Source organism: Callithrix jacchus, chromosome 4 (genome assembly GCF_049354715.1).
Source record: "Callithrix jacchus isolate 240 chromosome 4, calJac240_pri, whole genome shotgun sequence".
Classification (NCBI taxonomy): domain Eukaryota; kingdom Metazoa; phylum Chordata; class Mammalia; order Primates; family Cebidae; genus Callithrix; species Callithrix jacchus.
Genome location: NC_133505.1, coordinates 27,615,429 through 27,643,105, shown reverse-complemented (window position 1 = coordinate 27,643,105; position 27,677 = coordinate 27,615,429). Strand labels below are relative to the sequence as shown.

The 27,677-nt window shown below is 47.9% G+C and overlaps 2 protein-coding genes across 16 annotated transcripts in view; one reads left to right on the top strand and one right to left on the bottom strand.

Annotated features, from left to right (window-relative positions):
• LOC100895108 (uncharacterized) overlaps nucleotides 1–2,256 on the bottom strand; it is a 43,579-nt gene extending 41,323 nt beyond the window's left edge. Inside the window, exons 1-3 of the mRNA XM_078370881.1 lie at nucleotides 2,249–2,256; nucleotides 2,158–2,173; nucleotides 1,708–2,105 (exon numbers count right to left, since the gene is read on the bottom strand). Of these exons, the coding sequence (XP_078227007.1) occupies nucleotides 1,708–2,105; nucleotides 2,158–2,173; nucleotides 2,249–2,256 (422 nt within the window). The remainder of the gene's footprint in view (nucleotides 1–1,707; nucleotides 2,106–2,157; nucleotides 2,174–2,248) is intronic.
• On the top strand, nucleotides 1,537–26,448 carry NQO2 (N-ribosyldihydronicotinamide:quinone dehydrogenase 2). 15 transcript variants are annotated; one of them, XM_054253756.2, is made up of 9 exons: nucleotides 1,537–1,579; nucleotides 5,801–5,898; nucleotides 6,160–6,278; nucleotides 16,492–16,656; nucleotides 18,089–18,181; nucleotides 18,383–18,513; nucleotides 22,034–22,147; nucleotides 23,544–23,645; nucleotides 26,168–26,448. In XM_054253756.2, the coding sequence occupies exons 4-9, from the start codon at nucleotides 16,617–16,619 to the stop codon at nucleotides 26,342–26,344; spliced, it is 657 nt and encodes a 218-aa protein (XP_054109731.1). In that variant the 5' UTR covers nucleotides 1,537–1,579; nucleotides 5,801–5,898; nucleotides 6,160–6,278; nucleotides 16,492–16,616; the 3' UTR covers nucleotides 26,345–26,448. The 15 variants fall into 15 exon arrangements, with proteins under 15 accessions (XP_054109731.1, XP_054109728.1, XP_035150968.2 ...); XM_054253753.2 differs by lacking the exon at nucleotides 6,160–6,278 and adding an exon at nucleotides 1,796–1,851; XM_035295077.3 differs by lacking the exon at nucleotides 6,160–6,278 and adding an exon at nucleotides 1,796–1,879.
• The last annotated feature ends 1,229 nt before the right edge of the window (nucleotides 26,449–27,677 follow it).

Genomic DNA, 27,677 nt, shown 5'->3' with positions numbered 1-27,677 from the left:
TCATGTTATAAAGATTTTGCTACCCAAAAACAAAAGCAAAAAATCTCAAGACCTTTATGTTATTATAAGGAAGCATTTTTCCAAAGGAATGGGGATGCTGGTAGCAGAAGGAAAAGAAATCTCATTAAATAAAATCAAAAGCAATGATCTCTTCAGGAGGTGGCTCAGCTAGTTTGGTTAGCCTTACCTTAGCTCCACGATGGTCCATTTTATTCAGAAATAGAAATATGGGCATTGGAGAGAAGAGGAAATGTGCACCTGCCTCACCTGCCTCCCCGCCCAAATGCCGACACTCCTACTCTTGCATTTCACTAAGGCTAGGGATTAAATGAAAAGTGAGAGTCTGGAAACCCCCAGAGATTATGTTAGTCGTTGGAGTTGACTGTCCCGTTTTAATAGCATGACCTCCTCAAACTCATAATGCAATTATGTTCACATCTCATTTGTTTGAATTAATTGATCAACCCCAGTAGCAGATTAGCAGGAAGTTCTGATATTTTCCTTTCGAGTATGGGCTCCTACTGAACTGTCCTGGAATCCACCACCATTTAAAACTTACACCATCCAAAAGACCCAGGGAATTCGGCCAGCCCAGCTTCCAACCCCAAGCAGGGAGCAACGTGCTCAGCCCACGTTGTGATCTCTCCTTGCTGCCACAAGGTGGTGACGTTGCATCATAGACTCTCACAATGGACGCGCAGGCGCCAATGCTCTCGGGCGCCAATGTTCCATTCCTAAATGAAAAGTGCCCCCAGGATCTGGACTCCTCCGCAGGCTGTTCGCCGCTGGGGAGCTCAAGGGCAAGAGGGCATCTCAGAGAGAGGCCACATTCTCACCTCTGAAGACAAGAAGAACATCAACACACAGACCAATCCCGGCACTGCACCTTAGAATGGGGGAAGGCCACTGTAAGTTAAAGCGAACGAATGAATGACCCAATAAATTCTGAGAGGGAAAATCCCAACGACTTATAGGAAGTACGATCAACGGTTGCAGTTATTTTTTTAGGAACATTCTGAACACAGGGGAAAACCTCCTTCCTTCTGCTCTATTGTTAGAGTGAGACATCAACGTTTCTATTTCTGGGACACCAGAAATCAAGGTATAGAATTTGGGGAGGTCACAGTGGCAGGTGGCTGCCAAATGGGGTGGCAGAAGCCAGCGAGCGCTGGAAAAAGAGACAATCCACCCTAACTTCACCAGCACCGTCCCCCTCAACCCCCCCAGCGGCTCTGGTTCCAAGACTTTCCATTTTCTGGACATTTCCTTGGCCTTAGACCATTTTCCTTTAATCGAGCATTTTCTTTGGAACCATGCACCCTTTATCCGGTTTCCCCCGATGGTGGCATCTCACGAAGGACGGTCCGGTGTCCCAACAGCGTGTAGCGTTCCTCAGGACGCAGATTTCCTCCACAGGAACCCCCTGGGTTGCGCTTTTAAAGACACATCCACCCGCCTTCCTAACTCCTGAGCACCGCTGACGAGCTGCACTTCTCGCCTCTGTCGTTTGGAATGAATCATCCGGGCGTGACCTTTAGGGGGAATCTTGCATAATACCAGTACACCAGCGGCGCTGTCGGTGAGTGACCTCTGGGACTGGCTTCTCTCACCAGCGTAACACCCCCGGAGATCCCAGCAGGCTGATGGGTGTATTAGCGGCTCATTCTTTCATTTGCACCACGGATCTTATTCTATAACCTGGAATACCTGCCGGGAGGGAGGGGGAGGCGTAGGGCAGGGGCGTCCCTCCTCTTGGCACAGCATCCCGGCGCTGAATTTGTTGAATTTGTATCAGTCCAGTTTCCAAGTCTCCGGAAGCCAGCAGGGTCCTCCCCAATCCCGGATTGCTGGGTGAGGCCTGGGACAGACCTCAAGGGCGGTGAGTGGGCGGAGCTTAGGGGCGGAGGCGAGGGTGGGGCGGGACGCCGGTGTGGAGGCGGGGCCTGAGAGTGGGCGGGCGCGGATTGAGGCAAGGCACTGGCCGAAGAAGGTGTGGGCGGTGCTCCGGGGTGGGGAGGGGCGGGGCCTCTGTGTGGCCAGCGTGGGGCTGAAAGAGGCCTGCGGTTCCGCGGCGCGGGACAGGTCCTGGGCTGCTTGGGTTGGCGCTAGCTCCTGGTCCCCGAGGGCGCAGTCACATCGCTCCTGCCCGCCAGGCGCCTGACAGTGCGCGGCCCTGTGCGGCCGGAACCTGGCGCAACTCCGAGAACTGCCCTTTGGGAGGCGCGGATCCCAGTCCTGAGGCTCCTACTGGGGCATGCGCTGGTCGGAGGGTGAGTGATCCCCGGTCGGGGACCGGGGGACTTGGGAGGGACGGTTCCCGGACGGGAGATCCAGGGCGCTCTCTGGAATTTCACCTGGCTCTGTGGGTCGTCGCGCCTGGACCAGGGACCATTCTGAACATGGGATCGTGCTTGGCTTTCACGGAACGCGCCCATACGGCCCCGGTGTCGAATCGTCTGGCGGAATCTGGCCTCAACCCTATGGAGCGGGTGCTGGTATCATAGTCATATTACAAGTAGGAATCAGAGGGCCCGAGGTCACTCTGAAAAGCGGGTACCGGGGTTTAGGCTGCCCAGCGCTGTCCTGAAGGCGCGGCTGAACCACAGTGGCTTGCACTGCCTTTGTCAAGTACATTGTGGCAGTCTGAAAAATATCAGTTTCTCTAACCTATAATCTCTCTGGAAAAAAAAAAAAAATCAGCTTTTTTCTTGTTTTCTCTTTCCTCTCCCAGGCTGGAGTGCAGTGAGGCAATCTCAGCTCATTGCAACCTCTGCCTCTCGGGCTCCTCCCGAGTAGCTGACATTACAGGGGCCCGCCACCATGCCCAGCTAATTTTTGTGTTTTTAGTAGAGACGGGGGTTTCACTGTGTTGACCAGGCGGGTCTCGAACTCTTGACTTCAGGTGACCCACCCACCTGGAGTGCTAGGATTACAGACGGCTGGCCAAAATCAGCTTCTTTAACCTTTAATCTCTGAAAAAATATGTCAGATTAACTGTTAATCTCCAACGATCTCAGCCAAAGAAATACATGAAAAGGAAAAGTATTAAATAATATACACTTCTAGGAGTGCTGTTCTTAGTTCTGGGAAAAAATAGAAATAACCTAAGGTCCCAGAGATAGGAAAGTGGGCACCAAAGGGTATGCTGGCAATGGGGTAATTGCAGCATAAATACACACTCTGAATACACTGTGAAATGTTGTGTGTGTTAGAACCAGCAGGGGGCCTTCCACATGGAAAGAGGCACAGGAAATAAAGTGAAAACATTACAAAATAACTTCTGCATGCAATTAAGATTAGATAATGTGGCCGATGCCTGTAATCCCAGCACTTTAGGAGGCCGAGGTGGGCGGATCAGGAAGTCAGGAGATTGAGACCATCCATGGTGAAACCCATCTCTACTAAAAATACAAAAAAATTAGCCAGTGTGGTGGTGGGCGCCTGTAGTCCCAAGCTACTTGGGAGACTGAGGCTGGAGAATTACTTGAACCCGGGAGGCAGAGGTTGCAGTGAGCCGAGATCGCACCACTGCACTCCACCCTGGGTGACAGAGCAAGACTCCGTATCAAAAAAACAAAAAAAAGATATTTCATCAATGTACACATCAAAAATATCAGAGCCCATTTGACCTAGTTTAGTAACCACATGGCTCTTTTTTCCTGTAGGCCTGGGTAGGTGCATAGTTTCTAACAAGGGAGAAAACTGTCACTGCTGTGGATGGGGCATCAAGGGAAGTGGCTGGGCTGAAGTGAACAGTGACACACTGCAAGTCAAGAGTCTGGGTTGGAGTCTTTCCCCCCTATTCAAATAGTATCAAAAATAGGGCTGAGTCACTCACATAGAGCTGAATTGCTCAGCTCTTGGACCTCAGATTCTCATTCTTAATCACTAGAGGGTTGGAGACTTGCATGCCACCAGTCACATGATATAAACATGTAAACTGGGCCAAGGAATGCAAAAGGGAATGATAAGCCTGGGGACACTGGAGAATGGATGCCCTGCCTAGAGGAGTGGAAATGAAACATTTCATACAAATAGCATGTCTTTGGGTAATCGCTTTGGGATTGGTGTTGCCTCTGTCTGTAAACACTGGCAATGTTAACAATGGTAAATCATTTCATATCACTCTCTAATTTTTTTTTTTTTTTTTTTTTGAGACACAGTCTTGCTCTGTTGCCCAGGCTGGAGTACAATGGCACAATCTTGGTTCACTGCAGCTTCCACCTCCCAGGTTCAAGGGCTTCTCCTGCCTCTGCCTCCTGAGTAGCTGGGACTACAGACACGTGTCACCATACCCGGCTAATTTTTGTATTTTTTAGTAGAGATGGGGTTTCACCATGTTGACCAGGCTGGTCTCAAACTCCTGACTTCAGGTGATTCCCCCCACCTCAGCCTCCCAAAATGCTGGGATTACAGGTGTGGGCCACCTCAACTGGCCATGATTCCATTTTACTCTCTAGCTTAAGAGGCTCCAAGGGCTTTCTGTCACGCTTAGAATAAAATCCTCATCTCTACCCTAGGAGGCATCTACCACCACTCAATTTTTTTTTTTTTTGAACCAATATTCAGCCAAACAGCCTTTCTTTTTTTTCTTTTTCTTTCTCTTTTTTCTTGAGACAAAGTCTCACTCTGTCACCCACGCTGCAGTGCAGCAGCTGCAGCACGCAACCCTCCCCCAGTGGTGCCCAGGGTTCCAATTTCTCCACATCATAATCTACACATGTTCCTTTCTGGTTTTTTTGGTAGTAGTCGCCATACTAATGGGTATGAGATGGGATCTCACTGTGGTTTTGATTTGCATTTCCCTAATGATTAGTGATGCTAAGCATCTGTTGGTGGCTTACTGGCCATTCATACATCATCTTTGGAGAAAGGCCTATGCAAACCCTCTGCCCATATTTGCATCGAGTTTTTTGCTTTTTTGTTGTTTTTATCCAAGCTGTTTTTTCTGGTGGGGAGAGTGGGTGTATTGGAGGCACCTTGTCTCTCCCAGAAGGAAACCGGAATTTCAGAGATGGCCAAGAGGGGGTGAGGCCGTGGTGCTCCCTCGGGCCTTTGAGGCCCCCCTGGGGAGAACTCACATTTTCCCAGGGCCCCATGTGTGTCAGCCACCGCACATCACAGCCATCTCTTTCTCACTCTTCTGGGCCATGCTATGACTTTGTTGACGAGGAGGCTGAGGCACAGAGGGGTGGGGATGTGCTGCAGGGCCCACAGCTACAACGACCAGAGCAGGAAACTGCACCAAGTCTGTCTGAAGAGGGCTCTCCCCTGGCCTCCGCTGCCTCCCTGGAGAATCTCAGAGACTTCTGATTAGAGCCTAGGTCTAAACCAAGTCCTGTTATTTTCAGGTGAGGGGAAGGGCTGACAATGGCCAGTGCTGGCCCAGCATTGTCTACCGCACCAGCCGAGGAGTGCAGGCACCCAGCAGCCACGTGGTGGCTTACTGATCCCCTGGCTTTCTGCTCCATCTGAAGGGGAAAATCTGGGGAAGGCAGGAAGGCCAAAGAGGCTCACCTCTTGCTTCCTACCACAGCTCATTTCCTAGGTCCTTTGCTGTGTGACTGCCTGGGTGGAAGCTTCTGAGTTCTCTCAAAAAAGAAAAAAAGTATGGTTTCTGAAATTCTGCACAGCTCGTCCTCTGAGGCCTAAACCTCCAGAAGACTCCTGGCCTCTCTTGAGAGGTCTTTCTTTGATGTGTTTGCATGTCTGCCAGGAAGCAGCAGTGGCGCCTAGATGTGGTGCAGCCAACCTCACCTGTGCCTCTCCCCACCTCCCCTGGGTGCATTTTCTCTTCCAGATTGCTGGAGTCGCCCACGAGAGCCACCCACCAAATTAGAGAGCCACAGCCACCCACCAAATCAGAGAGAAAGAATCCATCTTCTTACGATATGGCAGGTAATGATTCACTATGAAGGAGTGGAGGAGTAAGCCTTTTTTTTTTTTTCTTTTTTTTTTTTTTGAGATGGGGTTTTGTTGTATTGCCCCAGCTGGTCTCAACTCCTGAGCTCAAGTGACCCTCCCACCTTGGCCGTCCAGGTAGGAGTTAGACTCTTAATCAGAAATTGAATGCATTGTTTGTTATAAAAAATCCAAGCCACATGGAAGTATATAAACTATCTGGAATTATTTTGCTTTCTCTCTTTTTTTTTTTTTTAGACAGTTTCATTCCATCGCCAGGCTGGAGTGCAATGCTGCAATCTTAGTTCACCGCAACTTCCACCTCCTGGCTTCAAGCGATTCTCCTGCCTCAGCCTCCCAAGTAGCTGGGACTACAGGTGTGTGCCACCATGCCCAGCTAATTTTTGTGTTTTTAGTAGAGATGGGGTTGGGGCTTCATCATGTTGGCCATGATGGTCTCGATCTCTTGACCTCATGATCCACCCACCTCAGCCTCCCAAAGTGCTGGGATTACAGGCGAACCACTGCGCCGGGACTTGTTTTCTATTTTCTCATTTGTTTTATTATTCCTTTCAACTCCTTCCAGAATGTAAGTTCTTCAAAAATGGAGCCTTGCCTATCCTGTCTTTGTTCTGCTTCCAGGCCCTGAAATGATCCCTGGGTCATAGCAGGGGCTCACATGAATGAACGCAGAAGGTACCTTGGGTAAAAACTCAGTAGGATTCTATCTTTATTTTTGCAACTGCTTATCATGCACGTATACACGAACACACAATTTTGCCACTTCTTTATTTCACCTAACAGTATAACATGGAAAGCCTTTCATTTTAGAATACACAGATTCACCTTATTCTATATAGTGTAGATTAGGATTTTCGACCTTGGCACTACTGACATTTGGGCCAGATAATCCTGTTTTGGGGATTCTCCTGTGTGCTATGGGGTGTTTAGCAGCATCCCTGGCCTCTGCCCACGAGATGCCAGTAGCACCCCTCCCCCACCAGCTGTGACAAACAAAAATGTCTCCAGGCACTGAGAAATGTCCCCTGCAGGCAACACCGCCTCCAGGATGTTGAGAACTATTGGTGTACATATCTCATTTGTATCTATTCTCATGTTAAGCCCCTAAGTGGAGTTCCTTTATTATAATAGGAGTCTGAGAAAGTAAAATGTTAACCATTTATCTAACTTACGGAATTCAACCTTTGTACTCAGCTCGATGCCCTGAAACTCTTTGCTTCAAACTGATATGTGTATTTTCTCCCTAAGGGCTCAGTATAAAAATTTAAATCAAGAGTTTAACATCCTCTTAAAGGTTACCAGGGTAAATTTAATTAAGCAAATCACCAGGCTGCCTCCCAGAGGAAGTCAGTATATAATCCTGCAGACTCTTTCCAATGAAGAAAATACTGCTCCAGAGGCCGCTGGTGTGAATGATACAGCCGGTGCCCCGGAACCGAGCGAGCATGAAATCACCACCGAGACAAAGGCCAAATTGCAGGGTCTTTATCGCCGGTGGCCACGGAGGACTTGGGTCTCTCTAACCAGCGGCCCCGAAAGGAGGACGTCAAGACATTTTATGCCCATAAACCACCTCCTGGATGGGGGTGAGGGTGAGGGGCTTCAGACATTCCGAGGGCCAGGGGACTTCGGGCATTCCAATTGTCACTTAAGTGGTTTACAGAAGTCAAGATAAGCGTTAGTTTACACATTGTCTGGGTAGGGTGGTAGTTACACACCTTAGTTACTTATTACAAGTCACAGGGGCCAAGATGGCTTGAGTTTGGACTGCTTGCTTGTCACATTAGGGTTATAGAGAGCAGTTTCGACGGAAAGCCGAGGTATGGTAGAGATATGCAGTTTATGGGGCAATTGCCATGTCACATTCCCCCCATGTTTTACTTACAGGAATTAAATCACTGATTCCTCCAGCAGGTTAGTATTGTTTGTTTGTTCTAAGGGCGCATATTGAGACCTTAATATCATTAATTTTACAGAGTCTACCCTACATTTTATCAACCTGAGCAATTGGTTTAGGAGGCAGGGGCCAAGCATGAGTCCCAGCGGGAGTAGGGCCAGAGGTCCCACCAGGCCCATAAGGAGGGAAGTGAGCCAAGGGGACCAGGAAAACATTTTCTGATACCAACTTGAAGCCTCTCGAAGTTGTTTTCTGGTTTCAAGATTTTGTCTGACCAGGGAGAGGCTCTCTCGGATGAGGCCTGACCTATTAAGCATAGAAGCAACATTGTTCATTAAGGGGGGCACATAACCCCCCCCCCTTGTTTTAAGAATAACAAATTTAGTCCTCCCCTGTTTTAGAGGACCATTTTAGCCGAAGACTCAACCTGATCAATGAGTTGGGAAATGGAGTTTTCCAAGTGGCTTAAATCCATATCTATGTGCTTAGAGAGAGTTTTAAAATTTTGGTCCCCAGTTATAAGAGCTGATATTATAACTGCGGTGGAGCCAGCAATGCCTAATCCAACCATCAGAGGGATGACAATAGGGATTTACAGCACCGATTAGGGTGGCAAGGGTAAGAGTGCACAAGTCTTAGCATTAGTGAAGCGGGGGATGAATGTTTGACGCTCCATTGTCCTTCCGGTGGGGCAGTCTTGACATGGATGTGATGAGTCCAGGCCTTGAGTGCAGTGGGTGTGGTCAGGATAACCGTGTACGGTCCCTTCCAATGGTGGGGTGAGGCCGGAGGTGGCAAATCTTTTAACAAGGACAGAGTCTCCAGGCTGGAAGGGGTGTGTCAGCTGGTCTTCGAGGTCCAATGGTGTGGGATGGGTGTCCTTAATGAGCTGGTGTATCTGGAATTGAACAGACTGGAGCCCGTGTAAGGACTTGAGGAGTGTATAGTTATGGACTTCAGCATGCACGGCATCTGCGGGTCTGGGGAGTAAGCAGGGCGGGGGGGGCCTGCCGAACATGATTGTAAAAGGGGAGAAGCCTTTCTGATAGGGGGTGCATTGGACACAAAGGAGGACAAAGGAAGCAGGCTGACCCAGTTTTCACCGGTCTCTAGGATAAATTTTGTTAGGGTTTCTTTTAGGGTCCGGTTCATTTGTTTGACCTGTCCTGAACTCTGGGGACAATAGACACAGTGTAATTTCCAGGATATACCAAGGTCCTAGGCCTTGGCTAGGCCCTGAGAAATTTGTGCAGTAAAGGCGGGCCCACTGTCCTACCCCGGCGTTAGAGGGAGGCCAAACTGAGGAACAAGGTCCTATAATAGTTTTTTTGTGACCACCAAAGCAGTCTCGGACCTAGTGGGGAAGGCTTCAACCCATCCAGAGAACATATCTATAAACACCAGGAGGTATATATAGCCATTTTCTGGGGGTTTTATTTCAGTGAAATCTACTTCCCAGTGCTCCCCAGGACTAGTCGCTCTGAGTCCTGCTCCTACCTGGCTAGACCTGTTCCCTCCCAGATTAACTTAGGTACATACATTACACCTTGATAAGTTCATGTAAACGGGGAATGTAGTATTTGGCTTTTAGCAGTTCAGTTAGTTTGGTCTGTCCTGAGTGAGTGGCCTGGTGTGTGTCCTTAACTAGGGCCCATCCTAGAGGCTCGGGCACCACAATGCTTCGGTCTGGCAGTATCCTCCATCCTGTGGAGCCCTGTATGGCACCGTGTTCCTTTGCAAAGTCCTTCTCACCTGAGGAGTACGTGGGAGTAGGGGGCAGAACTGGGGTGGGCAGGGTTACAAGGAGGGTCAGTGGTTTCACTGGCCCATGGCTGCCTGCCTGGCCTGTAAGTCAGCAGCCCTGTTTCCCCTTGCCTCTGGTGAATCCCCCTTTTGGTGTCCCTTGCAATGGACTAGTGGCACAGTCTTGGGCTTCCATATAGCCTCCAGCGGGGCTAGAATTTCTTTATTTTTATAGCTTTTCCTTCTGAGGTAAGTAGTCCTCTTTCTTAATATATTGCTCCGTGTGCATGAGCTGTAGTGAAGACATCACAGCTGTCAGTATAAATAGTGAGAGTCTTTCCCTCTGCCCAGTTGAAGGCTTTTATCAGGGCTCTAAGTTCAGCCGTTTGGGCTGATGTTCCATGAGGAAGGGCCTGGGCCCAGATGACCCGCTCTAGGGTAACTACAGCTGCCCCTGCATACCTGACTCCATTGACCGGAAAACTGCGGCCATCCATATACAGTACCTTTTCCGGGTTCCATAAGGGAAAGTCGGTGAGGTCCAGTCGAGAGGTTTGGATGACATCTATTATCTGTTGACAGTCATGTGTGGGTTCTTCTGGCTCACTATGCGGCAGCAGTGTGGCTGGATTGAGGACTGTAGTCTTCAGGAACTTGATGCAGGGCTGGTCCAAGAGTAGAGCCTGATACTGTACTATGCAGGCTGGCCACCCAGAGGCTACAGGGTCAAGTCTTTCTGATAGGTAGGCGACCGGCCTGGACCGTGGTCCTAATGTCTGCGTGAGCACCCACTTCGCGATTCCTTGTTTTTCATGTACAAACAACCGGAAAGGTTTAGAAATATCTGGCAAGGCCAGGGCTGGGGCCGAGGTCAGAGCGACTCTAAGTTTATCAAAAGCCTGTTGTTCTACTACTGCCTAAATTAGGGGTTGACTCCCTCCTGTGCAGGGGGACAGAGGCTTGGCTATTTCGGCAAAACCTAAAATGCATAGCCTACAGTACCCTACTGCCCCAAGGAACTTTCGAACTTGGCGTTTTGTGGTAGGAGTGGGTATCTGTAGTACTGCTTGGACTCGGCTGGGTGCCAGCGCCTGGTTGCCTTTTTCTATGATACAGCCCGGGTAAGTAACCTTTTGTCAGACCTGGGGGATTGGTCTCAGCCCACACTCCGGGTACACTCTCCTGGAATTGGCAGAGGAGGTCTGACATTGATGCCTGATTTGTTTCCGGTGATAAAGCTTCCTGCAAGAGATACTTGTCTGACAGAGCACAAGTGATGAGGATTTGCTGAGGTGCTTTTGATACGGAGGGCAAAGGGGGGATAGAGAGGCGGGCCTGATTTTCGCAGAAGGAGATGGTTGCTTGGTTTGTGAAGTAGGTCCCACCCTAATAGCGGGTAAGGGCATTCTGGAAGAACTAAGACGGAATGGGTAACTGTGCCATTTCCTAAGTCAACGACTTGATTTGTGGTCCATCAACTTGTCGTGGTCTTTCCTGTAGCCCCCTGGATGACTGTTTTCCTACTGGATAGTGGTCCCAGAGGCTGAGTAAGCACTGAGTGGGCCACCCTGCTGTCTACTAAAAAACTGATAGGTTTTCCCCCAGTCTTTAAAGTAACCCTGGACTCCTGGGACGCTTAATAAGAGCCCCGGCCCTGTTAATCCTGACCTTCTAAATTGATAGCCCTCGGTGCTTTTCCTGAGCAGTTACTTGTCTTTTTCTCTCAGGGCACTCATTTTTTCAGTGTCCCTCTTGTTTACAGTACGTATAATGATTTCTCTCTAATGGGGGCTGGGGACTCCTGGGACCCTTTTGCAAGGCCCCCTGCTCTCGTGGAATGACTTGTGTTTCCTGAAGGGCTATTACTGCCCTAGCAACTTTTTTGTCATGTATGGCTCCAGGAGTATCCCTGTTGTCAAAAACCTTCTGGGCAATTTCCAGCAGTTGGGTTAAATTCATTCCCTGGAATCCATCCAGTTTTTGTGACTTTTTCCTGATAACTGGGGCTGATTGGGAGACAAAGGCTAGGTTAATGGCCCGTTGATTTTCCGCAGCCTCAGGGTCTATAGGAGTATAGGTATGGTCCACCTCCAGGAAAGCAGCCAGCAACTCCTGTGGACCCTGAGTCACTGTTTCTGCCTTGGAGAGGTTGATGGGCCTCCTAGCAGCCCTCTTAACCCCAGCTAAAAGATACCAGTGAAAAGTGTTCAGAGCCTGGTGACCCCCGAGGTGTTGGGGTTCCTTTGGGATCAGGTAGAGGGAAAAATCTCTCCGATTCCGTCCCGGTTCTCTTCTACTGTCCCTCCCCCTGGACCTATGATGGCTTTCAGGGCTCCCTGTCTAATTCTGCCTCTTTCCTCTTTGGTGAACAGAATCGGTAATAATTGCTGGCAGTCGTCCCACGTGGGGCCATGAGTCTGGAGTACAGATTCCAAGAGCCCTGTCCAAGCCGGAGGCTTCTCAGAGAATGGGGGATGTTGAGCTTCTGACAGAACTTACTTCACGTTAAAACCCCGCCACCACCTCAAGTTCCCCAGACTCCCAGCACGACCCCCTCCCGGGAACTTTCTTTTTTTTTTAATTAATTAATTAAAAAAATTTTTTTTTTATAAAGACGGGGTTTTACCATGTCGATAAGGCTGGTCTTGAACTCTGGACCTCAGGTGATCCACCCGTCTTGGCCTCCAAAGTGCTTGGATTACAGGTGTGAGCCACCATGCCCGGCCCCTGGGGAACTTTCCATCTTAGCAGGTCCCTAACTCTCCACCTCAAGCCTTCTGACCATTCTCCAGCACAAGCCCCTCCCAGGAGCTATTTCAGCAGTTCCCTAGCATGACTCCCTCCTGGGAACTATCAACTCAGCAGTTCCCCAGCCCCTCCCCTCCTGCACAGCCCCTCACAGTGGATGCATTTGCCGGCTGGCAGGCCATAAAATTTTTTTTTTTGCTATGCCACGGGTGCTGCATGCCAATTTTGGGTGCAGCCTGGCAGCTTTTCCCCTGCTCTTAATAGAGCCTGTTCCAGCACCTGGTGTTTCAGCCTTCTCTTTAATTTCTATCACCTTCCAGTTATATAAGTCACTTGACGAGAAGGGGATGTGAACAAAGAATGGGTGACCCTGATTGTCTTCTCCCATTGGGGGCGCCTCTCAGAGAGGAAGGACCGCCAGTGGGTGTGGAGCCCCACTGCGGGTGTGCAGTGGGGAGAAGAATTGGTTACTGGTGCTGTCCAGGGGGAGGATGCTGAGGCCCGGATTCGGTAGGCCTTGAGTATGGTGGAGGTAATTCTTGATCTTCTGCCATGGAAGGGAGTAGCTGGCACCGAAGGGGCTTTCTTAGGGCCTGCCAGCCTAACTTGTAACCCAGCATGCTTTATGCAGCGTTTAAGCCAAGAGGGGGGCTGCTGAACTAAGCCTATGTATGGAAACTGGTCAATGTATGGAAACTGATCTGGGTGCCCAGGGGAACCTGTCACCACATTCCATACAGCCTGGGTTACCTTGGGATTATATGTCCCGGTGTCTGGCCACTCCACCCCAAACGATGGCCGCTCCGATTTACACGGGGTGCGGAGTTTTCTCGGGGTTAGTTTTACCCCATATTGGCCTGAAAAATCCAGCTTTGAAATTGGCCGTATGCACTGGAGCGGGGGTGCAGGGCTGGGAACCAGATGATCCCAGCTAGTGTTTTGTTTTGTTTTGTTTTTTTCTTTCTTAACCTACCAGTTGTTACCCAGACCTGTTTGCTTTTATAGTACTTCCAGTTCTGGAAAGCGTTGTACTCATGCCTTGCCCTTTCCAGCACTGGTTTTAAGTATGCCCCTGCAGCAAGGTCTTGTAAGGAGGGGGCAACAAGCTTGATAGGCCTATCGCTGGCATGAGGCAAGGAGACGGGCGGAAGCGGCCAGGGTGCAGGTCTGTGTCACCCGTGTGGGACCACAGTGGTGAATGGTAAGCTTTTAGGAGATAAAAACCGCTTTGGTAGGATCTTCCCTTAGAAAGTGACAAAACTTTCCCTTGGAAAGTGACAAAACAAAACAAATGAAGAGATGGGCCAGCACATTAAGCGGGTGTGAATTTTGAATTTACCATGGCTTATAGAGATTACAAAACCTTTTCCAGTCAGTATTAACTGGAGGGTGGCAGCCAGCCTCCCTACACCAGGGCTGATGCCAAAAGTCGGAGATCAGTGGGGACAGGAGCAGGACCCATAACAAGACCTAACCACTTTCTGACAGAATATACAGTGGTCTCCTTTTTTTTTTTTTCACTCTAAGCAGACAAACGGTTCTTGCTCGTCTTCCTTAGAATCTGACTTTAAGATTCCAGAAAAAGCTACAACTGAGTTGCCAGGGGCAGAATTGCCTCCTGGACATTTCAAGGAGGAAAGGAGGGGCCTAATGGTGAAGGAGGAAGAGGAAGGAGAATAAAGTTATTTCTAGGGACATAAAGTCAGTGAAAGTCCCCTGCAACCAATGGTCATTTAACCACTTGAGAACATCATCTGGACTTAGTGAGGCAGGCCTAAACCACCGCAGATCAGTTAATAAGCACCTTAGAGAACTAGAGAATCTCCAGTAAAGACAGGACCACGTGAGAGGTAGACAGACACAGGGTGGGTGTCCCCCATGGGAGACTAATCTGATGCCTCCCCGGCCACATCCCTGAAGGGATATTTCAGAGCGTCTTGGCTAAGGTGTACTTGTATGAACCCTGGGCCTGGTCACTGCAGAGGTGAATCACCGTTATGCCCTATGACGTCTCCATGGACCCACGGGTGAAGGCCCTCACAGGTCCCGTAGCCCACCGGCCGTGCGACCACACATATATGCACTCACTTTCTTTTTTTTTTTTTTTTTTTGAGACGTAGTTTCACTCTTGTTACCCAGGCTGGAGTGCAATGGCGCCATCTCGGCTCACCGCAACCTCTGCCTCCTGGGTTCAGGCAATTCTCCTGCCTCAGCCTCCTGAGTAGTTGGGATTACAGGCACGCGCCACCGTGCCCAGCTAATTTTTTGTATTTTTAGTAGAGACGGGGTTTCACCATGTTGACAAGGATGGTCTCGATCTGTTGACCTCGTCATCCACCCGCCTTGGCCTCCCAAAGTGCTGGGATTACAGGTGTGAGCCACCGCGCCCGGCCCTCACTTTCTCATTCACACCGAGGTTACGGAAGACTACGGAAAACTGAATTACCCGAGCCTCTAGTGACGTCTCACGGTAGGCTTGCCTAGTCAGAGATTAACGACCGCGTCTGGTCTCCTGCCTCAGGCTCCTGACGGACCGGTCCCCCAATTTCCAGACCTGACTTACCTGCAGAGGTTCCCGGGATCCTGAGGAATTTCGGGTGAATGTCGGCCAGGTAGTTGCCCATCCGCCACGGGGCCGGAACTCTGGGGCCCTGGAACGTCTCAGGGGGCGCCTCCCCTAGAGATCCCCGAGGCGGGGGCGGCCGCTTCGGCAAGACTCCAGGGATTTTGTCTGCGTGGCCATGGAAAATTTCTGCTGGGGGCTCCAAACGTAGTACCTGAGCAAGCTCGAAATCACCACCGAGACAAAGACTAGGCCAAATTACAGGGTCTTTATTGCCGGCGGCCATGGAGGACTCTCGTCTCTCTAACCTGTGGCCCCCAAGGAGAGTGTCAAGAACTTTTATGCCTGTAAACCACCTCCTGGGCAGGGGTGAGGGCAAGGAGCTTTGGACATTCCGAGGGCCAGTGGACTTTGGACATTCTGTAAACCACCTCCTGGGCGGGGGTGAGGGTGAGGGGCTTTGGACATTCTGAGGGCCAGGGGACTTTGGACATTCCGATTGTTACTTAAGTGGGTCACAGAAGTCAAAATAAGTGTTAGTTTACACATTGTCTGGGTAGGGTAGAAGTTTCAGACCTTAGTTACTTATTACAAGTCGCAGGGGCCAAGATGGCTTGGGTTTGGACTGCTTGCCTGTCACATTAGGGTTACAGAGAGCAGTTTGGACGGAAAGCCGAGGAGGTATGGTGGAGGTAATGCAGTTTATGGCGCAATTACCATGTCACAGCATGACTCTTTCTAGAGTCCTCTTTATCATCAGCATCACCACAGGAAGGTGGGCTCCATGTGGCCCTGCCTTCCCTTGAGACCAGCGGATCTGATTCCTCATGCTTTGTTTAAATGTCAGATTTTCATGAACCTGGGAGAGATGGAAGCAGAACCATGCCACACTGAAAGGTGCCCGTAGCTGATGCCTGCAAGTGTAGGGTTAGCATGGAAGATTAATTCCAGCAGTTCTTTATTTTGGTGTTAGGGAGCTGGTCTAAACCTTCTCATGGAGGATAACAAAATTAAGTTGTTTTTTAAAGGAGATAGTGGTGGTATTTTTGAGGAGACATAATTTGACCCATTGTATTTTTGTATGTTAGTAATCCCAAGTGATGTTGAGCTATGAATAACTTGATTTTTTAAATGCCCATTACTTTAAAACTGCCACCTATGAGAAAGTTTGGTGTTTCTGGCCAAGTATGCTGGCTCATGCCAGTAATCCCAGCACTTTGAGAGGCCAAGGAGGGTGGATCACTTGAGGCCAGGAATTCAAGATCAGCCTGGCCAACATAGCAAAACCCCATCTCCTCTAAAAATAAAAAAAATTAGCTGGGCGTGGTGGCACACACCTGTAGTCCCAGCTACTCAGGAGGCTGAAGCATGTAAATTGCTTGAACCCAGAAGGCAGAGGTTGCAGTGAGCTGAGATTGTGTCACTGCACTCCAGCCTGGGCAATACCGAGACTATCTCAAATAAAAGAAAAAAGAGACAGAGGAAGAAAAGAAAGTTTGGTATTTCTTAGCTTCAATTACTATGATGTGCCTAAACATTCCATTTTCATCTTAGTCTTCATTTAATTTGACTGAGAGAAGTTGCTCTTCAAGAGGAACTGTTTTTTAACCCGATTTAGGTAAGAAGGTACTCATTGTCTATGCGCACCAGGAACCCCGGTCGTTCAACGGATCCTTGAAGAATGTGACTGTAGATGAACTGAGCAGGCAGGGCTGCACAGTCACGGTATCTGATTTATACGCCATGAATTTTGAGCCGAGGGCCACCAGGAAAGATATCACTGGTGAGTCATGTGATCAATGCTCTATTTGTAAAAACTATCTTTGTGGTTTTTGCTTTAAAAAATATTGACTTCCAGCTGCAAAATGGCATGGTAGAAGCAAGCTAGCTTCACTTCCCTCCGCAGAAAAACCAAAAACAAATACATAGCACTGAGGTTATCTCCAGCAATATCTCGGACGTCAAATATGAGGATGAAATAGTTCCCAAGAGCACACATAAGTGAAAAACTCCAAGCAGATGGTAAGAGAATTGCGCTTTCATATCCACAACACAACTCCTCACAAACTACCCAGCACCAACTGTGAGGGAAGTTTCCTCCCAAATCAGTTTCTACCTTGGAAAAAGAGATCAAGGTGGACAGTCAGCTTCCCAATTTTCTTGAGTTCACTGGAAGAAGATCTTTTCCTGCCTCAACCCCAGGGAAGCATCAGGAGTGCCTAAAGGGAGAAATATACCTGACGACAGCCAGAGATGATGGAGGGAGATGGGAGTATCATCCCCAGCCCTGAAAACTCTGATCTGTAAATTAGCTAAAGCAGATGCCAAACCAGAGTGGCTGTTCAGCAGCACCACACTGTAGGAGGTACATTCAGCAGGTCCCCTGGGCATGAACTGCCACCCAGCCTTCCCACACTTACCACGCTATTCCCTTTGGAACGTCTCATATTCGGGACTGGCAGCACTCTTATCAGTTACTACAGCTGAGGTAAACCTAGGCATAAGCCACCATTCTAGTGCTGAAAAGGAGGCAGTGACTTAGTAGAGGGGGGAAAAAAAGAAATTTAAAAGGAAAATTGCAAAGACTTTCTAAGCAAATATATGTAATAAAAATGAAAACAAGTCAGACATGAAAGACTGAAATAAATAGATGTCATCCACAAGAAACAACAGTAAATGGGGAACAGTGACCTCCCAGACAGACAGAGCAAGGATTCAGTGACTGAACCTAGCAAGACAGCTCTGTTGGGGCTCTCTGACCAAGAATTTAAAATAGCGCTTTTAAGGAAATTCACTAATCTTCAAGATGACACAGAAAAGCAATTCAGAAATGTATCAGATAAATTTAACAAAGATTAGTGAGTTTCCCTAAAAATGCTATTTTAAACATTTATATCTTCAAATTTTTGCACATTAGTGTTTTTCTTCTGTATTGAAGAATTCCCTTTAGCATTTCTTATAATGTGGGTCTGGTGGTGGTACTACTGGTAAAAGTAAGTACACAGAACACGCTAATACTGTAATTGTGTGCAATCCACTCATGCTAGTATGAAGTCTAACTATGGTGACCTGCTAAGAGCTAGCGATAAGCAATATAAAATATGTAAATTGAGACACAAATACTCAAAAATGTAGGGGTGGGCATGACATCAAAATGTAGAGTTTATTTTTTTTAGACCTGTGTGGTGTTGAGCAAGACATCCACCCCCTCTTAGGTCTCAGTTTGCTCTCTGGTAAATTGCGAAATACACCAGTCCCACCAGTTGTTATGAAGAAAGTTGATATCTATGGAGCACAGCACCTGCAAGGTAGGAAGTGCTCGATCATTAGCCCTCCTGGACTCTTTTTCTTTCCCTAGCCTGGACCCAGGGTCCAGCTTCTGGTCAGGTTGCAGCAAATGTCTTTGACTTTCTCTGAGGAGTCCGGTATACACAGGGCTCCTGGGATGGTGGGGATGGGCTGTACATGCCCACCTAAGAGTGAGAATGTTTGGCCTCTTCCTTCCGCAGGTGCGCTTTCTAATCCTGAGGTTTTCAGTTATGGAGTGGAAATGTACGAAGCCTACAAGAAAAGGTCTCTGCCTGGTGACATCACTGATGAGCAGAAAAAGGTTCAGGAGGCTGATCTAGTGATATTTCAGGTTTGTTTTTCTCTAATTAATATATTGAATCAGATTCATCATACGTACAAACTCTTTCTGAATATTGAGTTTTGTGCTGCTTCTAGAAGTGGAATCAATGTTTTTTAGCACAATTGCACACTTACTGTGTAGCAGGAAAGGCCGTGGGAAACAGATCTCCTGAACACTGAATACAGGAGGAAAGAGTTCATCATTACAGCCGGGAGCTGAGGAAATTACCTGTCCAAATTCAGCTCATCTAACAAAGGAAGGTTTTGCCTTTATATAGGCTTATACTTTAGATATTACACGTGGAAGAATCTTAGGTTTATATCTTTAGAAATCACATATGAAAAGGGTCTCGGTTTACAGCTTCAGGAATCACATAGGAAAGGGTTCCAGTTTAGAGTTTTAGGACCCACACGTGAAAAGGTTTCTGTTTACAGTTTCAGGAATCACATATGAAAGGGTTCCGGTTTACAGTTCTAGGACTCACATGTGAAAAGGTTACAGTTTCAGGAATCACATATGAAAGGGTTCCAGCTTATAGTTTTAGGACTCACACATGAAAAGGTTTCTGGTTTGGTCTTGTTTTAAGTAAAAATAGTGCCTTCCGGAGAGTTTCCCCTAGACCAAGCCTGCTACCTGTAGGAAGGTGAAATAGGAGGCACCCGTTGGTCAGCCTTTTCTTCTGTTGAAATGCAGTGTGATAGTCAAAGGGGAAGCTGATCTGAGATGCCTGGGTCTCCTTCTTCAACTGGGCAAATGTTGTAACCTAGTTACAACACTTCACCTAGTTACACTACTTTAAACACTTTACCTAATTAGGTAAAGACATCCATGTAGCCAATATCATTCACTCAAAATCCTGACTGCCATGCAAATAGGAATGAAGAATTTTTCTATTAGCCCAGTGGTCCAAGAACCGTCTGAATCCTGCCAGGCTTGTTGCATTCCTTCTCTTCCAGTTCCCACCCTGAGACATTTTGGGGCTGCTTGAGAAGCACATTTCTCTGCACAAATGTTTATCAGGGTCAATCAGGCCAAATGCAACTCCTTAAATATCCTGCCTTAAATATCCTGATCATCAATAGGAAAATCTCTGGGTTCCATCCTCTCAGGGGTTGCTTCACCCTCTGCCTAGTCACCTTCCTGTATTTGTTCACAAGGAGATGAGGTCACTGCAGAGAGAACTGGCCCCACAAAATGGCCTCCAGGAGTGCTAACTCAGCAGGCCACTTCCCACCACTGCAAGGAGGATGTGTCCACATGGCTGTGACTGTGTAAGCCTGGCAGCAGAGTACACACATGAGCTTTGAGGGAATTGTTGGGTGGACAGAAATTCCCGTCCAACTCGAAAGCAAGGGGAATCTATTCTAAGGGCTCTGGTCACTTGGGCCTCCTGGATCCCAAGGACAGAGCTGGAGCTGCTCTTATCCTTGGATTCCCATCTACTCCTTTCTGCCTCTTGCTTCTGTTCTTTCTAGCTGAGTGTCAGGGACTGAATCCCCTGGATCCAGAATTTCCAAGCAGGGGATCTGATTAGTCCAGATTGTTTCTATTTTTCTTTTCTTTTCCTTTTTTTTTTTTTTAAAGATGGGGTTTCACCATGATGGCCAAGCTGGTCTTGAACTCCTGACCTCAGGTGATCCACCCACCTTGGCAGCCCAATGTGCTAGGATTATAGGCGTGAGCCACAGCGCCTGGCCGATTGTTTCTATTTTTCAACCCTGCTTGAGGACAGGGAGTGGGTGGGAGAACGAGAGCATTGCTCTCATGAACCCACCATGTGAGTGCAAGGCCAGGGGTGAAGGGCATGTGACCACTTTCTGGACAAAACCACATGTCCAGAATGGTGAAGTCCCCAACTCTTCATAAAAGCAAACTGCATGTGTCAGAATAGAGCCGCCTCATCCCTGCCCAGGCTTGCCTCTGCGCACCTCTTCCTGACACCAGCCCTTTCTCTTTTTTTGAAATAGAGTTTCACTCGTTACCCAGGCTGGAGCACAGTGGCACGATCTCGGCTCACCACAACCTCCACCTTCTGGGTTCAAGCGATTCTCCTACCTCAGCCTTCTGAGTAGCTGGAATTACAGGCATGTGCTACCATGCCTGGCTAATTTGTGTGTGTGTGTATGTATGTGTGTATATGTGTGTGTGTTTTTAGTAGAGACAGGGTTTCTCCCTGTTGGTCAGGCTGATCTCGAACTCCTGACCTCAGGTGATCTGCCTGCCTCAGCCTCCCGAAGTGCTAGGATTATAGGCCTGAGCCACTGCACCCAGCCCACCAGCCCTTTCTTTACTCAGTCACCTTGCACTGCTAATGTGGCTGATGTGCAGGATGTTCTTTGTCCTAATTACAGGTGGGTGGATTCATAGTCTTCAGACCTAGGTGACCATGTGGTTTATCATCCATGCCTTAATACCATGACGGTACAATGGGCCTGTATCCTGGGGCGCATGGTCCCAGCAGAATCATGCTCAGCTCTCTGCTCTGCATCTCCTGTCTTCCTCGGCTAAGCTGGCCACATGGAGCCCGCTTCTCCTCCCCACACCCACTCTACTCCCATAACCAGGTGGTTGGGTAGGCTGAGATCTGGCCTTTCTATAATGGCCTTTCTTTTGTTTCACTTCATTTCACTCCATTTCCCTGCCTTCCCCTTTTTTTCTGATACTTTGTCCAGAGGGTCTGCATTATAAGGTTTTTTTTTAATTTAACATTAATAAAAATTGTATTCACCACTACTATACTACTAATATCAGAGCCCACCACTCACCGAGCATGGATTTTGGGCACTGTGGCGTGTCCTCGAATCCTCACCAGGATGCTGTGAGCTGCGAGCTATTAGCAGCCCTATTTGATGAATCAGGAAAAGGAGGCACAAGGAGACCAAGTAACTTGCCAGTGTCACACAGAGGCAGGTTGTGGAGCTTGGGTTTCAATGCCAAGTCCTGAGTTTGTTTTATATTGAAAGCACCCGAGACATTGGCTTCCTCCTTTGCTAACAGATGATTGCCTATGTTTATTTCCCGTCCCAGGTAGTAACACTGGATGTAATGTTAGGGCATTTATGGGATAGGGAGGTCTTACTGCTGGTCTACGGAATCCACACATATGACCTTAGTTGGTGCCAGAATCCATAGCTGCTCAGCACCTGGTTCAGTCTGAATCCTAGATGCTAAAAACACACCCCAAGCAGGGAAAGGGCACGCTTTTCCACACCCTTCCTTTTGATTGGTGTGGTCACAGATTGCTGCTCCCTAGCCAGTGTCACACAGAGCTCCTTTTCCCCCCCATGCCTGTCCAGGGTCAGCATCAGGGACTGTCACTGGGGGAGGCAGAGCTACCTGTAACAGCAACAAGGACCACTGTCAACTCCGTTCCCGTCTCATGTCCGCACTGCATCCTTCAAAGCTGACCACACGGGTTACCCTCACCTGCCCAGCTGTCAGGGAAGAGGAGGGCTGTGGGCTTCCTTTTGAATCACCAGATAGACTGAACTAGGAAACCTCAGTGTCTCTTTGCTGTTGCCGCCCACAGTTCCCGCTGTACTGGTTCAGCGTGCCGGCCATCCTAAAGGGCTGGATGGATCGGGTGCTGTGCCAGGGCTTTGCCTTTGACATCCCAGGATTCTACGATTCCGGTTTGCTCCAGGTATGTGCTCTTTGATAAGGATCACCGTGGATAGTTGTGGTGAGGGGACGGAGGCATGCGTCTTCTATTGAGCTACACTTCTAGTTTCCTTTTTCTTCCTTGGCAAATATTGATTTAGCACCCACTATATACAGAGCACCATGTGCTGCACATGGGTGAGCACAGCATCGTTTTTGGTCACAGAACTTTTTGTCTAGTGGGGCTGCAGACCTATCCACAGCATACTACATGTATGGCAAACAAGGGAGTGGCCCAGGTGTCAGATGATGGGTGACCTGGGCAACTTTACATGGGCAGCCCGCTGGCCAGCCCTGGACCCAGAGAGGGCACCTCCTCCGTGGTGCAGAGTCCAGCCCTGGCCTGGCACAAGTTCACCCCCCTGAGGATCATGTTCCTGCTGTGAGACAAGATCATGCGACATCCACATGGCAAGGTGAGGAGGGCTTGGCACCTGGTAGGTGTGCAACACGCGGTAGCTATGAACTTCTTACTAAAAGAATGATTTTTAAGGCCGGGCACAGTGGCTCATGCCTGTAATCCCAGCACTTTGGGAGGCCGAGGCAGGTGGATCACTTGAGGTCAGGAGTTCAAGACCAGCTTGGCCAACATGGTGAAACCCCATCTTGACTGAAAATACAAAAATTAGCTAGGCGTGGTGACAGTCGCCTGTAGTCTCAACTACTTGGGAGGCTAAGGCAGGAGACTCACCCGGGAGGTGGAGTTTGCAGTGAACCAAGATCGCTTCATTGCACTCCAGCCTGGGAAACAGAGCGAGACTCCATTTCACAAAAAAAAGGAATGATTTTTAAATTCTAAAAGCCTCAGAAAATAAATGCAGGTAAGGGAAACATACTGAGTAACCAAGATCTGTCTGGACCATGAATGGTGCTACCACTTACTGAGCAGCCCTGTGTGCTGGGAACCTTGTCCTACGGTCAGTGCCTCGGCCATATTGTCACACATGGTGTCATGGACACCTGGTTTCCACCAGCAACCTGGGCATGTTAGAGCTTATGTGCTCTATTCACTTGGATTGTCTCCTCCTCCTGTTGGAATGTCATTGTCACGTCTCCTCCTTCTGTTGGGATGTCATTGTCACTTGTGGGTTGGACATTCACTTGGATTGTCTCCTCCTGTTGGGATGTCATCGTCACCTGTGGATGGGATATTCACTTGGATTGTCTCCTCCTCCTGTTGGAATGTCATTGTCACATGTCTCCTCCTCCTGTTGGGATGTCGTCGTCACCTGTGGATGGGAGTGTTGCATTTGTCCATCCCTGGAGGATGCCCACACACATGTTCCCTGCTAGGTGTGCTGAGCCCGTGCGCTGGAGGCACGCCAGCATTCCATCCTCTTCTGGAGTCCACACAAATGCATCTGCTTTCTCCCCTGCAGGGTAAACTAGCGCTCCTTTCTGTAACCACGGGAGGCACAGCCGAGATGTACACGAAGACAGGAATCAGTGGAGATTTTCGATACTTCCTGTGGCCACTCCAGGTAGACCAGCTGCAAGTGGCTCCCTTGCTTGTTGGCACACGCACACATGCACACACACACACACACACACACATACACACTCTCAGCTCCCCGAGTGGTGAGATGAGATGGGATGTAAGCGTGATGCCCCATGCCATTTTGACTTCCCATGGATACAGAAAATAATAACATTTTGCCTCTTTTCAACTTTTTACTTGACAGATTTGAAAAGCTTGACCAATAGGGGAAACCTGCCCTAATTACAGCTTTTGATATAGTTTGGGTGGAAGCTAAGCCAAACCTGCTTATCCTGATTTCCGCTCTTGGTCAGCAGAGTGGCCCCGAGATAGCCCTGCATATGTTGTGATTGGTGCAGGTGGAGGCTGCCCACATGGCTCTGGCAGTGCTTGGTGAGGGCAGCGCTGCCCTCGGATGCTGGCAAGTCAGACCCTGCATTCTGATGGCCCCATGCTGGCCTCTGCTGGCCATGCCAACCCTCGACCCTCGCACAGACAAGGGGCCTTATGGAGCCAGTCCACACCCCCCTCCCATTACCCAGGCCCTGCCCAGGCCTGCTTCCCCAGGGGACCCCTTGCTGCCTGCGTGAGTGCCCCTAGGCCTGAGAGATGGCTAAGTAGTGGCCACCTGCCAAAGGGAAGGTAGTGGGCAGAGCAGTTCCAATATGCTGGGGTGTCTGACAAAGGAACCCCTGGTGAGGGGTGGCAGAGGGAGGGAGTGGGGAGCAGACTCCAGGTCAGGGACTCCAGGGAACCCAGAAACCTAAGGGGCAACTGTCCTTCCAGTTTGTTTCAGGGGGATTTGTTGAGGCAGGAGGAGAGCTCGTTCTTGAGGGGTAGAGAGCTTGCTGGGAAAATCCAAGCATCGCCCCTTTCCTGTGAGCTCTCTTTAGGTGTGCATGCCTTGCCGATGTCCTATTAGGTTGCTGGTATTTTTAATTTTCTATTTGTCAGCACTCTTCATATATTAGAGAAATTTATCCTATTATGTCCTTTCAAAACACAAAGATTTTTTCTGTCTATAGGCGGTGCACATTGGCTAAGTCCATTCCTTGCTTTGTTGTTGTTATTATAAATAGGATTTTGTCTTCAGTTACATCTTCTAAAAGTTCTTTGGATTGGTGAAAGCTATTGATTGCTGAATATTGGTTTCTTACCCAGGCCATTTGCTGTTTTCTCCTCCTAATCATAATTTTTTCTTAGTTAGTTTCCAGTAATAAAGTAATGTTGTCTGAGGCCAGGTGCAGTGGCTCACACCTGTAATCCCAGCACTTTGGGAGGCCAAGGTGGGCAGATCACCTGAGGTCAGGAGTTCAAGACCAGCCTGGCCAACATGGTGAAACCCTATCTCTCCTAAAAATACTAAAATCAGCTGGGCGTGGTGGTGCACGCCTGTAGTCCCAGCTACGGGGGAGGCTGAGGCAGGAGAAATCACTTGAACCGGGGAGACAGAGGTTGCAGTGAGCCGAGATTGTGCCACTGCACTCCAGCCTGGTCAACAGAGTGAGAATTCACCTCAAAAATAAATAAATAAGTAAATTTAAAAATAAATAAATAAAGCCATGTTGTCTGAGAAAAAAAAATGTAGGAAGTGGTGTGTGGGCCTCTCACTCCCCACCTGACAGAACAGGCCCGGGTGTGGGTGTGGGTGTGGGTTTTAAAGGAAGTAACTCAGAGGGTTGAGTGTGATATTTCTAGGAAAAGAAAGTAGTCCTCTTTGAAAGGAGAAAGTATATGATTCTAATCAATTACTGATAGTCTACTGAAGGAAATGGTAATTTACAAGCCTGACCTTGCTTCTTCACAGACCAACTGGTCTCTTACGTGTCATTAGCCAAGTGCAAATTCTCCTTGCTTTTGAAAAAAAATTTATATTTTTTTCAGTTTGCAGAAGTATGTTTTGTAGCAAAAAAAATGAGACATATAAAATATAAAAAAGAAAGTCCCTTTAATTCCCCCCCACACACACACATACCTCAGAAAGAATCACTTTAAATAATTTGATTTGTTTTCTTAGGGCCCATATATTTTCTCACGTACATAATTTTTATCATTAGGCTTATTATGTTTACCACTCTTTTACATAAATGGTATAACATAAATACTGCTTAAAATTTGTTGCTGTTTTCATTTAATAGGTATTTTGGACAAACTTCCATGGTACACATTATAGCTGGAATAACCTCATTCTGGAATAAGTTATAGTGTGAAGGTACCATAATTTGCCCAGTCAAGCAGAACTATAATGTTTGGTGTCTGAATCAGTTCCAAAGATTGTAGGTTAATTGCAATTATAAAAATAGAGCTTGGAAATTCCAGGAGCCCCAGGTTCTTCACCACGCTTATGCAAGGCTTGTATCCTAAAGCTACAGGGAGGTTTAGTTTTCAATTGCCTCATAACATTAAGATTGTTTCATGATTTTTTGAAGGTTTGTTTCACACCATTTCTCCCCTTAAATCGTTTAACTGAATGGTATGTAACAGGTGAAGTTTCTCATGAGTTCTTTCCTTCCCTTGTGGCTTTAGCATGGCACATTACACTTCTGTGGATTTAAAGTCCTTGCCCCTCAGATCAATTTTGCTCCTGAAATTGCATCCGAAGAAGAAAGAAAGGGGATGGTGGCTGCGTGGGCCCAGAGGCTGCAGACCATCTGGAAGGAGGAGCCCATCCCCTGCAGAGTCCCCTGGTACTTCGGGCAATAACTGTGGCACGTGGACATCATGTAAGCAGCACACCAGGAGACCCAGGTGCAGGCAGAGAGAAGATGGTGCGATCATGAAATAAAATTACAACATAACTACCTGGAGATACTTGTTTCTTTCTTTTTTCTTGTTGTTGTTGTTAATTTTAGCTGTAAGGAGTAAATGGCCAGTATTGTTTCAGGGGTATATTGCGTGGTGCTGGGGGTTGGGCTTCCATTTACCTCATCATCTAAATAGTGAGCATAGTTCTCAATAGATAGTTTTTCAACACTTCCTTTCCTTTCTTCATTCCCACTTTGGGATTTCCAGTGTCTATCGATCCCATCTTTATGCCCCTGTTGGAAACAGATGCTGGGTGCTGCAAAGAAAAATTAGCACTGAGACAACGGATCTCTCAGCAAAGCAATTTTTACTTCCTGCACCTAGGAAGGGTACCCTTGCTAGCCATCTTGCCATGAGAGTACAATGAACAAAGGAAAAGCAGACATACTCATCCCTTATGCATTCGGGGTTGTCCTTACTGCTGTGTCTGATCTCTGTTGGTTGGAGCCAGACCTCACAATTTAAACTAAAACCCAATTGGCTAATAGCTTAAAACTTTTTTAAACAGGTAAGGGGCATAGGCTGCGAGCTGGGACATGCCTGTGAGCATGTCTAGCACAGATATTTTGGTTAAAGAACAAGCACATAGAATAAACTACATGCCTGTAAGCATGGCATATCTAACAGCTATATAAGATAGGGCTTAACAAAGAGTTATTTGCAAATTTATTCCTTAACAAGAAAGGAAACTTTGAAGAGGAACTTTTCTACTTCCCACACTCCTGTGTGCCCAGTGTTTAGTTCCCACTTATATGTCAGAACATGGGGAATTTGGGTTTGTTTCTGTGTTAATTCATTTAGAATAATGGCCTCCAGCTGCACACATTGCTGCAAAGGACAGGATTTCATGAGTTTTTCTTATGGCTGCATAGTATTCCATGGTGTCTATGTACCCTTTCTTTATCCAGTCCACTGTTGATGAGCACCTGGGTTGCTTCCATGTCATTGCTACTGTAAATAATGCTGTGACAAACATACAAGTGCAGGCATCTTTTGGCAGAATGATTTTTTCCTCCTTTGGTTACATACTCAGTAATGGGATTGCTGGGTCGAAGGATAATTCTATTTTTAGCAAATCAGAAATATTTAATGAAGTACATGAATGAGTGTCTTCATAATTGTATAGAGTCAGATCAAATATTTCAATAATAAGCTTGTTATGTTGATTTCTATTCTGACCACCATACACTGAGATTTTCTTTTCTTTTCTTCTTTTTGTTTTTCTTTAAAG